The sequence below is a fragment of the Phascolarctos cinereus genome, unplaced genomic scaffold, assembly GCF_003287225.1.
Source record: "Phascolarctos cinereus isolate Bilbo 61053 unplaced genomic scaffold, phaCin_HiC Scaffold_5;HRSCAF=322, whole genome shotgun sequence".
In the NCBI taxonomy this organism is placed as follows: domain Eukaryota; kingdom Metazoa; phylum Chordata; class Mammalia; order Diprotodontia; family Phascolarctidae; genus Phascolarctos; species Phascolarctos cinereus.
The window spans coordinates 278,852,196-278,866,034 of NW_027555958.1; the positions used below are offsets into that span (position 1 = coordinate 278,852,196).

General features: G+C 34.2%; 1 protein-coding gene across 2 annotated transcripts in view; it reads right to left on the reverse strand.

The window, feature by feature from the left end:
• ABCA5 (ATP binding cassette subfamily A member 5) overlaps positions 1-13,839 on the reverse strand; it is a 121,222-nt gene that overhangs the window by 27,068 nt on the left and 80,315 nt on the right. For both annotated transcript variants that reach the window (XM_021002516.2, XM_021002514.2), the window contains 4 exons: positions 10,761-10,888; positions 9,920-10,057; positions 2,805-2,918; positions 1,073-1,243 (listed from right to left, as the gene is read on the reverse strand). In XM_021002516.2, coding sequence (XP_020858175.1) covers positions 1,073-1,243; positions 2,805-2,918; positions 9,920-10,057; positions 10,761-10,888 — 551 coding nt within the window. The remainder of the gene's footprint in view (positions 1-1,072; positions 1,244-2,804; positions 2,919-9,919; positions 10,058-10,760; positions 10,889-13,839) is intronic.

Consider the following 13,839-nt stretch of genomic DNA (forward strand, 5'->3'; position numbering starts at 1 on the left):
GGAGCCAGGGAGATCTAGGTTCAAATCTTGCGTCTGACACAGACTAGCTATGTGCCAGCAAAGTCACATAACCTCTCACGGCTCTAGGAAATTCTCTAAGACTACAAATACTGTCAGGAAAGCGCTGAGTTGCACTACTAGAGAGAATTTCCTCATCTAAAAGTTCCCAAAACAATGAAATCACAGTCCATTCTTAACCCTCCCTCTCTAAAGTAGGCAATACAGGTATTAGTATCCATGCATCACAAATGAGGACACTGGGAGCCACACCTGAATGGCTAGTCAAGTGCTGGAGCTGAATGTGAACCCAGCTCCCTTCTGACTCCCAGCACTATTTCTTCTAAAGTTCAGTGTCTAATTTTTTCAAATATTAGTGTAAATTTAAATCATCTGAATACTTTTTCCAGGAATATTTGCATTTTAAATCTTATTTTACTATGAAATGGTGGCTTTTCAGCTGGCAAGATACATTTCAAAAAGTAGGAGAAGGGATACAGGAAACCCCTCACCCCTACAATCATAAAGTGTAAGTTAACTACTATGTGAAAAGGTGGTCCTATCCTTGATAATCATTTTGTAGAATTATAAAATATGATCACTCATTAAAAAGCATATATTATTACCTAATTATATGTAGTAGTATGCTAGGCACAATGTAAGGAGAACTGATGATTATTTCAACTCCTCAAAATCTCAATACCACATATACTGGCTATGCTAACTGATAATGGCCAAGATATTTTATAGATTTGGTTATTAAAACAGAATAATTTGTAAATCCTCCACTAGAGTCCACCTACAAGTGACCTTGTGCTTTAAAGGAACACAATTTTAGTAAGATTTGCCAAGCTATCCTGCTCAGCCACAGACTGAGTACCTGTTATCTGCAGACCACCTTGGCTAAATGAAATTCATTTTTTCTGGTGGAGGTTGGGGAGAAGGAGGAAAAGAGATGGTAAAGATTAAATGACCTATGCTGGTAAATAACCAAACATCAAAAAATTGTAGAACTTCCGAAGTATTGTTTTAAATTATACAAATACAAATTGAAAAATAAAAGACATTAACGTACCACAGAAAGGAACTTCAGAGCATAAAAATAAACTCCATAGTGAAATGCAAATAAACTTCCTAGCATCAAGACAAGAAGAACAAAAAATAAGGGAAAGTCAATTAGAGCTTGCCCAGTCCAATAGGCAGATGGAAAAAGACCTGAAATCTTCAGCTGGGTATACGATTTGATCTATAAGGGGAGAAAAACCAAACAAATTAGCCTGAAGACAATTAAAATTATACACACATATACATATATAAAATGGTGAACTACTGCAATAATATAAACATGACATAAAAAATACAAAAGTCATTTGCCTATCTATCTCTCCAACCCCACCTCCTCATATCCAAGTTAAGGAAAATTATATTTCTTTTCTTTAAGAATTTCAACAAGTCTTCAAGAACAAAAAGACTATTAAAATCACAGTATGCTAGGCCAAAATGAAATTGAAAAGAGCAAACTATCAGGTGATTTGAGTACCATCTACATAGAGAATGCATGTGAGACCAAACTAAGATCATCAGTTTTCTCAAACTCAAATTTTACATTTTTAAACATTAAAAAAAATATAAATATCTAATATTTCTGTTCTAGGGAAGTTTTGAGAGACAATAAACCTTGAACTAGTGAGAAACCAGCATGTTTTATGAAAAAAAGGCAAAGAGGAAAGTTCAGTAAGGAAAAATGAACAACTTTTCAACTCATAAAGTTAACATTTCACATGACCCTTCATTATTTTATGTGAAATGACAAATTTCAAAATACTTATATTCAAATGAATGCATAAAAAGACATTATGAAGCCAAATAAAAAATGACTTGCAATTTTGCACAGTGTCTGGCACATAGTAGGTGCTTAATAAATGTTTATTGACTGGTTATTTGTACTCATTTCCAATGAATAATTTAATTTATTATATTGTTATTCATAAAAAGGCTTAAGAGGGAGAGATTTAGAATTGTTGGGAAGCGGAGAGGGGAATGTCTCTATCTCTAATTTCTTATACCTGTCCAAAACAATTCATTAGTTCCAAGTTCAGCACCAGCTTGATTATTACCACCAAAACTGCAACTACTAAAACAAAGAGAAGTCCTGCTCTATCTCTGGCCACTGGACCCAGATGGCTCTGGAGGAGAAAGTGAGGCTGGTGACTCTGCACAGCCCTCCCTCATTTAAAACCAATTTACTTGCATGTCATGGCATCACCTCCCTGATGTCATGGTCCTCTTTGAGAATGGACAAACGGGGGCAACTAGGTGGTGCAGTGGATAGAGTACCAGCCCTGGACTCAGGAAGACCTGAGTTCAAATCCAGCCTCAGACATATAACGCTCACTAGCTGTGTGACCCTGGGCAAGTCATTTAATCCCATTGTCTACACAAAAACAAACCAAGAAAAAACGTTTGGGGCAGCTAGGTGGCGCAGTGGATAGAGCAATGGCCCTGAAGTGAGGAGGCCCTGAGTTCAAATCCGACCTCAGACCAAACACTTGACACTCACTAGCTGTGTGACCCTGGGCAAGTCACTTAACCCCAACTGCCTTAAAAAAAAAGAGAGAGAGAGAATGGACAAACAGCAACTAAAGACTTGAGTATTAAAAGAAAACTTACAGCATAAAGTTTTTAGTCAAAGAAATTTTATAATGCAAAAGTTGTTTCCAAATCTATTTTTATAAATTCAACTTTTGTATGTTGTATGTAAGCAATATGAATACGCAATTCATTTTTTGAAAAATTATTTACATTACCTTATGATTTTCTGCATTTTCCATGGCAAAGTAGGGTGGCATTGCAGTCACAATGATTCCAAGCAAAGCTGCTTGAAAATACAGCTCAATTCTAAAAACTATGTCAGTAATTTCCTAAAAGAAAACAAAAAAAAGAATCCAAAGTAAGTTTATACCATCCCAGTACCTTTTCTTTTAAAGCATTAAAAGCACTAAGTAACACATAAAAATATATATTAATGATAGGATCTAGTAGAAAGAAAATTCGGAAGCTGATGAGGAAACCTAGACTCAAGTCAAAGTTGGGCCATGACTGGCTGTGTGACCTTGGGTAAATCACTTATTTTCTGTTTCAGCGAGTATAGAATAAAGATAAGAAAGTGAATCTGTCAAACTTACTTCACTCCATCATTGTGGAAGATGACATATGCTTCACTTAAGTGAGTTAACATGCACATTCTAAGAAAAGGACTACACTGGCCCAAAGAAGTGAAGTGTGAGCAGTTGCAGGAGATACTGAAATATATAAGGCTGAATAAACGTTGGAGGACAAAGATAATAACAAGACTACGGTGTGAATACAAGCCAAGCAGAACCTAATAGAAAACAAAACAAATGAACAAGAAATTGCAAAAGTGCAGGAACATAGGAATTCAGATATATGTAGCTCTCTAATTTAATTTTCCCTTTGTCTTTGGCTATAAAAAGTGCAAACTTTAGCTATAAAAAAGAAATTAAGATTCTGGAAAAAAGCACTGATCTGAGAGGTAGAGCCAAGATGGTGGAACAGACAAGGCACAACAGTTGAGTTCTTCCAAAATTCCCCTCCAAACAACTTTAAAATAACACTTCAAATCAAATTCTGGAGCAGCTGAGCCAACAAAAGGTCCAGGTAAGACATTCTTCCACCCAACACAATGTAGGAGGTCTCAAGAAGTGATCTGTGACATGGGAACAGAAACTGACATGGAGCCCACATAGATACACCAGTGGTAGCACCTGACGATAGCGATAACAATAGCAGCAACAGCAGTAGTTTTGGGAGTAAGGGGATAGAGCAGTTGGTCAGAAAGAGATTACATGGGATCCCTGTCTAGCACTAGGTATAGAACCAGACTCTGTATGGTAATTCCATTGCCTTTACCCACTCCTAGGTCAAGTTTAAGGGCCGAAAAGACCACTTTCAGTCATGAGGAAGCAAGGGGCCTGAGCAGCAGTGTCACTTCTGGTCCCAAGGGATCAGGAACCCCAAGGGGCAGTATCAATAGAGATCCCCAGGAATAAGAAGCCCTTTCTAGATAAGAACCAGAGCACGAATCAGGAAAAGCAGTGACTGCACCTCTCCCTGGATCACATCACCTTGGAACCCCCAAAACTTCCAAAGCCCCAGAACTAGCCTGAAAACAGCAGTGCAATAAAGCTTGAAGTTTGCAACAGTTTCACCTTCTCCACCCCACCCACACAGAGACAACTTTAACATAACAAAGTCAAGAAACAGTCAACAAAAAGAACTTGATCATTAAAAAGCCATTCCAGTGACAAAAGATCAAGACATGAATTCAGAAGATGAGGATGTCAAAATAGCTACAAGCAAAGACTCAAAGAAAAAAATCTGAATTGGACACAAGATTAATAAGAATTCCTGGAAGAGCCAAAAAAAGAATTTTCAAAATCAAGTTAAGAGTGGCAAAGGAAAAATTAGGTAAAGAAATGAAAGCAAGGGAAGAAAATTATGAAAAGATAACTAACAGCTTGGTAAAAGAAGTATATATAAACATAAATATAAATATATAAATATATATATATCAACTAAGGAAAATAATACCTTAAAAAAATAGGATTGGCCTAATGGTAAAAGAGGCACAAAAATTCACCGAAAAAAAAGAATTCCTTAAAAAGCAGAACTGGCCAAATGGTTTAAATAAAAAAAAGTAGAAAAGCTCACTGAACAAAGTAATTCCTTAACAATCAGAACTGGGCAAAATGGAAACTAATGACTCCAGGAGATATCAAGAAACAATAACACAAAGTTAAAAGACTAAAAAAAATAAAGAATAGAAGAAAGTGTGAACTATCTCATCAGAAAAACAACTGATCTGGAAAGCAGACTGAGGAGAGATAATTTAAGAATTACTGGACTACCTGAAAGCCATGATCAAAGAAAGAGCCTAGACAGCATATTTCTTTTTTGCTGTTGTTTCAAATTCCTCTTAATGTTTTTACATGTAAAAGACAATTAACATTTGTTAGTTTGGTTTTTTTTTAAGTTTTGAGCTCCAAATCCTATACCAGCCTCCCTCCCTTCCCTGAAATGGTACACGCAATCTTATACAGGTATACACAGACATCATATTTCCAGAAATTATGAAGGAAAAGTGCCCTGATATCCTAAACAAGAGGGTAAAATAGAAACTGAATGAATCCACTGAAAGAAATCCCAAAATGTAAACTACCAGGAATATCATAGACAAGAGAAACCAAGTCAAACAGAAAATACATCAAGCAGTCAGAAAGAAATCATTCAAATATCGTGGAACCACAGTCAAGATCACATAAGAATTAGCAGCTATCATGTTAAAGGAGAAGAGTGCTTAGAATATGATATTCTGGAAGGCAAAGGAACTACAGTTATAACCAAGAATAACTTACACAGTAAAACTGAGTATAATCCTTCAGGGGGAAAAAATAGACATTTAATGAAATAGATGACTTTCAAGAATTCCTAATGAAAAGACCAAAGAAAATATAAAATTTGACTTTCAAATACAAGTCTCAAGAGAAGCATAAAAAGGTTAAAATGAAAGAGAAATCATAAGGGACTTAGTAAAGTTAAATAATTTGCATTCCTATATGGGAAGATGATACCTATAACTTCTAAGAACTTTCTCATTATTAGGACAGTTAGAACAACTCTACATAGACAGAGGGCATGTGTGTGAGTCTAGTATGTTAAGTGATCTGAAAAATTATGCATAGGTGAGAAAAAAGGATGCAATGGGAGAAAGGTGAAGGCATAGGAAGAATGGGGAAAATCATCTCACTTTATGTGAGATAGAGGAATGTAAGAAAGCTTTTAAATTGGACATAAAAATGGGGGGGGGGAACCAACACTTGAACCTCATTCTTATCTAAATTGGTTCAAAAAGGGAACACATACATACACACACACTCACTTAGGTATGGAAATCTACCTTACCCATCAGGGAACTAGGAGGGAAAGGAGATAAGAAAAAGGAGGGGAGAGATAAAAGAGAGAGCAAATAAAGGAACACAGCAGTCAGAAACAAAAAAGACTTTAAAAGAGGGATAAGAAAGAGAGAAAAATAAAATGACAACTATATGATAGAGGGAAACCCACAGTTAGTTATTATAATTGTGAATTGGATGAATTGACCCATAAAATGGAAGCAGACAGCAGAATGAATGAGAAACCAGAATCCAACATAATGTCATTTACAAGAAACACACTTGAAATATAGAGAGTTAAAAAATAAGGGGCTGTATTATGCCTCAGCTGAAGTAAAAAAGGCAGGGGGAACAACAATGATTTCAAAGCAAAAGCAACCCCCCTCCCCAATTAAAAGAGATAACCAGGGAAACCACATCTTTCTCAAAGGCACCATAGACAATGAAGTAATGTCAATATTAAACATAGATATACCAAATAGTATAGCATCCAAATTCCTAAAGGAAAAGTTAAATGAGTTACAAGAGGAAACAGACAATAAAACTATACTGGTAGGAAACCTCAGAGCTCTCTCTCCTCTCAGAGTTAGATACATCCAAACATAAAATAAACAAGAAAGAAGTTTAAGAGTTGAACAGAATTATAGAAAAGCTAGATATGTTAGACCTCTGTAGAAAATGGAATTTAAATATTAAGGAGTGTACCTTTTCTTCAGCTGTACATGGCAGCTTTACAAAAACTGACCACGCAGTAGGGCATAAAAACCTCACAAAGGCAGAAAAGCAGAAATATTAAATGCGTCCTTGTCAGACCATAATGCAATAAAAATTATATTAAATAAAGAGCTGTGGAAGCACAGATTAAAAATTAGTCAGAAACTAAATAATCTAATTCTAAAAAATGAGTGGGTCTAAGAACAAATCACAGAAACAATAATTTCTTTAAAGAGAATGACAACAATGAGACAACATATCAAAATTTGTGGGATGCATCCAAAGCAGTACTTAGTGGAAAATTTATATCGTTAAATACATACATCAATAAAAGGGAAAATGAATAGATCATTGAATTAAGAATGCAACTAAAAAATAAAAAACCAAACCCAAATAACTAGAAAAAGAACAAATTTTAAATCCCCTATTAAACATCAACATGAAAATCAAAAGAGAGATTAATAAAATTGTAAGTAAAAAATCCATTGAACTAATAATAAAACTAGGAGCCGATTTTATGAAAACAATCAATAAAAGATTGGTTAATCTGATTAAACAAAGAAGAAAATAAAAAATGAAGAGGGTGAATTTAGCACCAATGACAATGAAATCAAAGCAATTATTAGGAGCTAATTTGCCCAATTATATACCAATAAATCTGACAATCTAAGTGAATATTTACAAAAATATAAATTGCCTAGATTAAAATAAGAGGAAATAGGATACTAACCTTATCTTAGAAAAATAAATTTAATAAGTCAAAAATGACCTCTTTAAGAAAAATATTACCAGGACCAGATAGATTCACAAGTGAATTCTACCAATCATTTAAGGAACAATTAATTCCAATATTATATAAACTATTTGAAAACATAGTAATGGAGTCCTGCCAAAGTCCTTTCATGACACAAATATGGTTTTGATACCTAAACCAGGAAGACCAAAAACAGAGAAAGAAAACTATAGCCCAATTTCCCTAACGAATATCAATGCAAATTTTTTAAATGAAATACTAGAAAGGAGATTATAGCAAATATATCAGAAAGATCATACACTACCACCAGGAATGCAGGGCTCCATACAGGAAAACTATAATTGACCATAAAAATAATAAAACAACAAAAATTATGTGATTATATCAATGGATGCAGAAAAAGCTTCTGATAAAACAGATCACCCATGCCTATGAAAAACACTAGAAAGCATAGAAATCAATGGAGCCTTTCTTAAAATAAGTAGTATCTATCTAAAACCAAGAGCAAACATTATCTGTAAAGGAGATAAACTAGAAGCCTTCCCAATAAGATCAAGGTTGAAGCAAGAATGTCTATTATCACCATTATTTTTCAATATTGTATTAGAAATGCTAGCTATAGCAATAAGACAAAAAAAATCCTGAAGAAATAAAAATAGGCAACAAGGAAACAAAACTATTACTCTTTACAGATGATGAAATAGTATACTTGGAAAATCCTGAAGAAGTGAGCAGTCATGAAAACAATCGACACAAATAACAAAAACATTTTAAGACAAACAACTCTGAAAGACTTAAAAAATCTGATCAATGTAGTGATTACCCACAATTACAATAAGATCAATGATGAAGCATGCTACTCACCTCCTAACAAAGGCATGATGAACTCAAGATGAAAAAAGAGACATATATTTTTGGATATGGCTAATGCAGGAATTTGTTTTGCTTGACCATGCACATTTGTTACATGGGTTTTGTTTGCATTTTGGTTCCTCCTTCCCCTGCCCCCCAATTTAGGAGGGGAGAAGGGAAAATAGATTTTTATTAATTAAAAAAATTATGTAAAAATTAAAATCATCATTGCAAAAACATTTGAGAGTTCTTTTAATTTTTCCAAGAATTTTCCTGAATACTTTGATATTCAAATAATTCTTTTTTGGAGAACCTACTGACAAGTAGGTAGAAACTGACAATTAGGGAAGAGACTGACCAACAGAAAACGACCAGCAAAGACATTAACATGATGTGTAGGAACTGATGCTAGTGTTAAGAAAGGAATGTTTAAATGGAGCCTAATTTTATAAATGGTCACATAACTATTTCTAATTTAATATTTTTCATTTTTTGATACATTTTGCTTCCTACAGCCTTGTAGAGAGACAACATGACACAATGGAAAAAGATGGCCACAGAGTTGAAAACTTGAGTTTTAAGTCCAGCCTCTGACACCTACTAGTTGTTTGACCTTGGACAAATGACTTAACTTCTTAGTGTTCCAGGGAAGCCCCTAAGATATATAAGAGTTATTGATCTGCCAGGGTAGAAGGCTTTTTTCCTCAGCAGAAGTTCCATATATCAGTGAAATAAAAGAGAAACAAAACAAAAAAAGTGAAACAAAATGGAAACTTGTAATTGTGGGGACTTAGGAGACTAGCTATTCAGATAACAAAGAACCTCTGCACTGAGAGATATTAGAATGGAATATCAAATTATTTTGTAAAATGTTTTTTCCAAATATTTTTTGGTCAGTTCTGATGGCTTAGACACTTAGTCTTTTTTTTTTTACTTATAGTCTTGACTAATGGACCTTACAATACTAGGATTGTAGCTAAAAAATATAATACTCACCTTCAAATAAAATTTTATGAAATTTCCTCTAATATTTATCATCAAAACTATTTAAATTTATGTGAAATCTCAGGAAGCAGCATGGTGGAGAGAGGCTGGCCTTGGGAGTCAGAAAAACCTGGGTTCAGTTGGTCTCTGATGCCTAGTAGTTAGAATATATGAGCAAGTCTCTTAAATGTTCAGTGCCTGAGGCAATCCTCTAAGACTTAGTGACTATTTGCTGATAGATATTGGTGGAGTGGGTTTCCATACCTAGAGTTTCCCACACTGAAGTAATCACTGGTCCAGACCAAAAAAAAAAAAAAGGGGGGGGAGACATCTTATTATAAGAGTAATACTATTCCCTTTGATTCTATAGTCAACTTATAATGAAAATTATTTCTAAGACCAGAAGTTACGGAATGTCACCACAGTAGGGCATCACTACACACACAAGCTGAAAGATAGATATTTTGTTGAACCATGAAGATATAATACTGAAAATTCACTGGTAACTGTAGGCTATAATTTTCAAGCACTGTTTCTAGTATTAAACATATTTTCCCTATATTCTTCTACTTTAACATCCATTCTGTGACTTCTAATGTTAGTAACTAAGTCCACAACATTTGGTTAGAATCTGCAGTCAACTTACCTGAAAGAATGGTGTGCTCCAGATCTGGATATTTTCTGTCACATTTAAATGATAAAGAATAGAATTGCTAATAATATTCATCAGTACTGGTAGAGAATAAATCATAGTACTATTGAAAACAGTTACAAACATGTAGTCCTACAACAAAAGAGAAAAATAATTACTAGAGTGCAATTAATTTTGTATTTTGCTGTAACTGATATTAGAGAATGAATCATAGTACTAGTGAAATATACTTATAAACTTGTCTTACAACAAAAGAGAAAATAATTACTACAGTGCATTTGATTTTATATTTTACTGTTACTGATATGCTGCTTTGTAACTATTATTATATTCCACATATCTTTCTTTTGATTCTCCAAATATTCCTTAAGATAGTTTGATAGCTCCTGACCTTGGTACTTACACTTTCCTGACTGACATTAAAAATAGTTTAACTTTGAAGAGAGAACCTTGAGTCATAAAACTGAAAGCTTATCTAAGAGATCTATGTATATTTAGCAAATGTAAAATAGAAACTGAAAGACAGTTGATGCCCTTTACTGTGTCTAGCCTTTTGGTCACACGTTAAGAAGAGATATACACAGCTTAACATTTCTATATTCTCAAAAGTAAAATTCAGTTTTTAATAACCACATTCAATTGGCTAGTGACTAGTTTTAACATAATTCTGGTCTTTTACATCAGAGAAGCTGAGCTTTATCAACAAAAATTAATATACAGGTACCTATAGATAGGTACAGATACACATACACACCTTTGTTTTATATTTATATATATATATACATATATATACATATATATACACACACACTTTATCCATATATATTTCTCTCACCTTTCCTGAATGCATTACATTTAAAGCTGCACTGTGAGGAGCAGCAGATACATAATCACTGACATTTAACAAATTCACCAAGATGTTCTGATTTGTGAAGAAACTTAGGAGGTCATCAATATCAGCGTCTGGCATAAAGGAATAAGAAAATACAATGCATTAATTACTTCAGGTGAAAAAATAATTACGCTACCACAATCAAAAGTGACTTTTTTTTCTTTAAACAGAAAATTTTCAGCATTTTGTCTTTTCATCATTCTACACACTACCCTATGGTTTTAATGATCAATTCTAGCTATACAGAAGACTTTCAAATCTAATGTTTACCCCTCAAATTCCCACTGTACTTCATTCCCAACATTCCAAGTATCTACTGATCATCTCCACCTGGCTATTCAACTGTCACTTCAAAACTTAAGTCAATACCTTTTTCCATGTTCAAAACTTAACTCATCACCTTTTCCATGAAAACTTTTCCCTATTCCAATCTTTCCCATTTCTCTCGATAATATTCCCAGTCACCCAGGTTCTTGACCTTGTTGTCACTTCTATCTCTTCCCTCTCCCTAAAACCATAATTCCCTAAACAATATATATTCTATAATTTCCTAAACCATAATTCTATCTAAACCTGTATTCAATTATTTACCAAGTCTGTTGATCTTAGGTTCATTGGATTATAAATTTAGAGCTATAATGGATCTTAGAAGTCATCTAGTAAAACCTTCCCTTCCTTCTCCCCCATTTTATTGATGAGGAAAGTGAAGTGCAAAAAGGGTAAATGACATGCCCAAAATCACAGAGCAGGTAAGTAGCAGAGATGAGATTTGAAACCAGGTCTTCTTTCCACAATATTGCCTCTCATACTATTAACACACTAGTCCAGACTCACACTAGTTCACTATTCATACTACCAACACAATAATTCAGACCTTCCTAACCTGAACTATTCTGTCTCTGGTCTCTCTCCTCATTCCAATTCATCCTGTAACACTGCTGCCAAAATGACCTCCCTAACATACTTCTGACTACTACTTCCTTGCTCAAAAAACTGTTACTGGCTCTACTGGCTTCCCATCACTTACTGGACACAAACAGCACAACAGTACCTTTGAATAACATTCAAACCCTGCAGTCTGACTCAAACTTAACTTTCTGGCCTTATTTCACACTGTAAATACTCTACATTCCATTCCTCAATCCTGTCCAGTCTTCCTCTGCCTTCAAGCTTTCACTTAGGTTATTCCCACGGCTGAAATATACTCCCCCTCCTCATGTCCACCTGCTGAAATTTTTTCTTCCTTCAAGGCTATACTCACGATACCTCTTCTGTGAAACCTGATTCCCTAGGTTCAATATTCCTCTTACAATCTGGAACCTTTCCTTTGTTTTTACCACATTCTACTTTTTCTTATAATTATTCGTGTACATTCCTCATCCCCATTCTTACACGGTAATGACCATGTCATTTTTCATCTCTGTGTCCTGAAAACAGTGACCATAACAGGCAATATGTAAATATCTGCTGAGCTGTATGAGGCAAGTTAAATCTCTTCTGCTAACTAGCATCAGAAGCATAATAATTTGGTCACAAAAATCTAGATTTTCTTAAAATTAAAATTTCTATCAAGAAAGAAACACTTTTGGTATATGTAGTCTTCATCACCACAGATGATCTAAATATAAACATGTTCTCCAAGTACCAGAGTTAAAGGGTTAAGGATAGCCCAAGCTAGCAAATGACAGGGGTGAAAAGTGCAACAGTTAGAAAGAAAGTGAGGAAGAAAACAGTTCTAAATTTTTTAGAGTTTTTTCTAGTGCAGGAAAATCTTTAAAAATTACAATATTAACTATGCCATTTTCTGGTCACCAAAAGCCAGAGAGATACAAAAACTGTAACATGTAAGATATCACAATAAAATCTTAATAAATAATATAATACCTATTTGAAACTCTAGTTTGATCCATGTCATTCTTTTTCTTGAGAAATTTCCTACAGCCTCTAGAACAAAAATCTGACTCCTCTCTCTGACATTCAAAACCCTTCACAATCTAACAATGCCAACAACTCTCCACAATTCCAAGTAATCTTTCCAGATTACTGTCTTTCACATACTCTAGGAACTAACAAAATTGGTCCACTTGCTATTTTGATAACATTCCATCTCTTATACCTTTGTCTTTGCATGAGCTCTCATTCATGCCTAGAATACTCTCCCCTCTCATCTCTACTTCTTGAAATTTCTGGCTCCATTAAAGGTTGATCTCAAACTCAATCTAATCACATAAAGTTTATCATGATTCCCCTGAGTACTAGAGCCTACTACCCAAAATTATCTTTTCATTTATATATATATATATATATATATATATATATATGTGTGTGTGTGTGTGTGTGTGTGGTGTGTGTGTGTGTACGTATATGCATATGTATATGTATATGTATATGTATATGTACATGTACATGTATATGTACACACACACAGTCAATTACATACATGTTGCCTCCCCTGACAGAATGCAAGGTCTTTCGAGGCAGGGATAGTTTTCTTTTTGCTTTTGTATTGCCAACACTTCATATATGGTACCTGGCATATAATAGCAGCTTAGTAAAGGCTTGCTGAATTTAATCAACAATGTCTTTAATAGGACAATATACATTTTGGGAAAGAAAAACACATGAACTGAGAAGTGAAGAGTTTTTACATATTATAATAAACCACATAGTTTACTGTCTGTTATCCATGGTATATTAATTCAGCTCTCAAAATTTCGTGCATACCATTATCTACTCTGCTCAATTTTGTATTTTATAACTATAAATGGAATTTGTCTTCATTCTAATCCAGAAGGTTCTGACAATTAAGATCTTTTAAAACAAATAAAAATGCTTCTTTTTAACAGACAGGAATAAACAAGTTTGCAGGACTGTTATCAGTTCTGCTTTAGGAAGCCTGTGCACATGACTGAGAGGTATTACTTAGCATTCCTCATGCATGCAATGGGAGAGAGGAAGCACAGACATAGGAAGCACAGTGTTAGGCAATCAAACTTTTACAACATTTTCATAATTTTTTAAA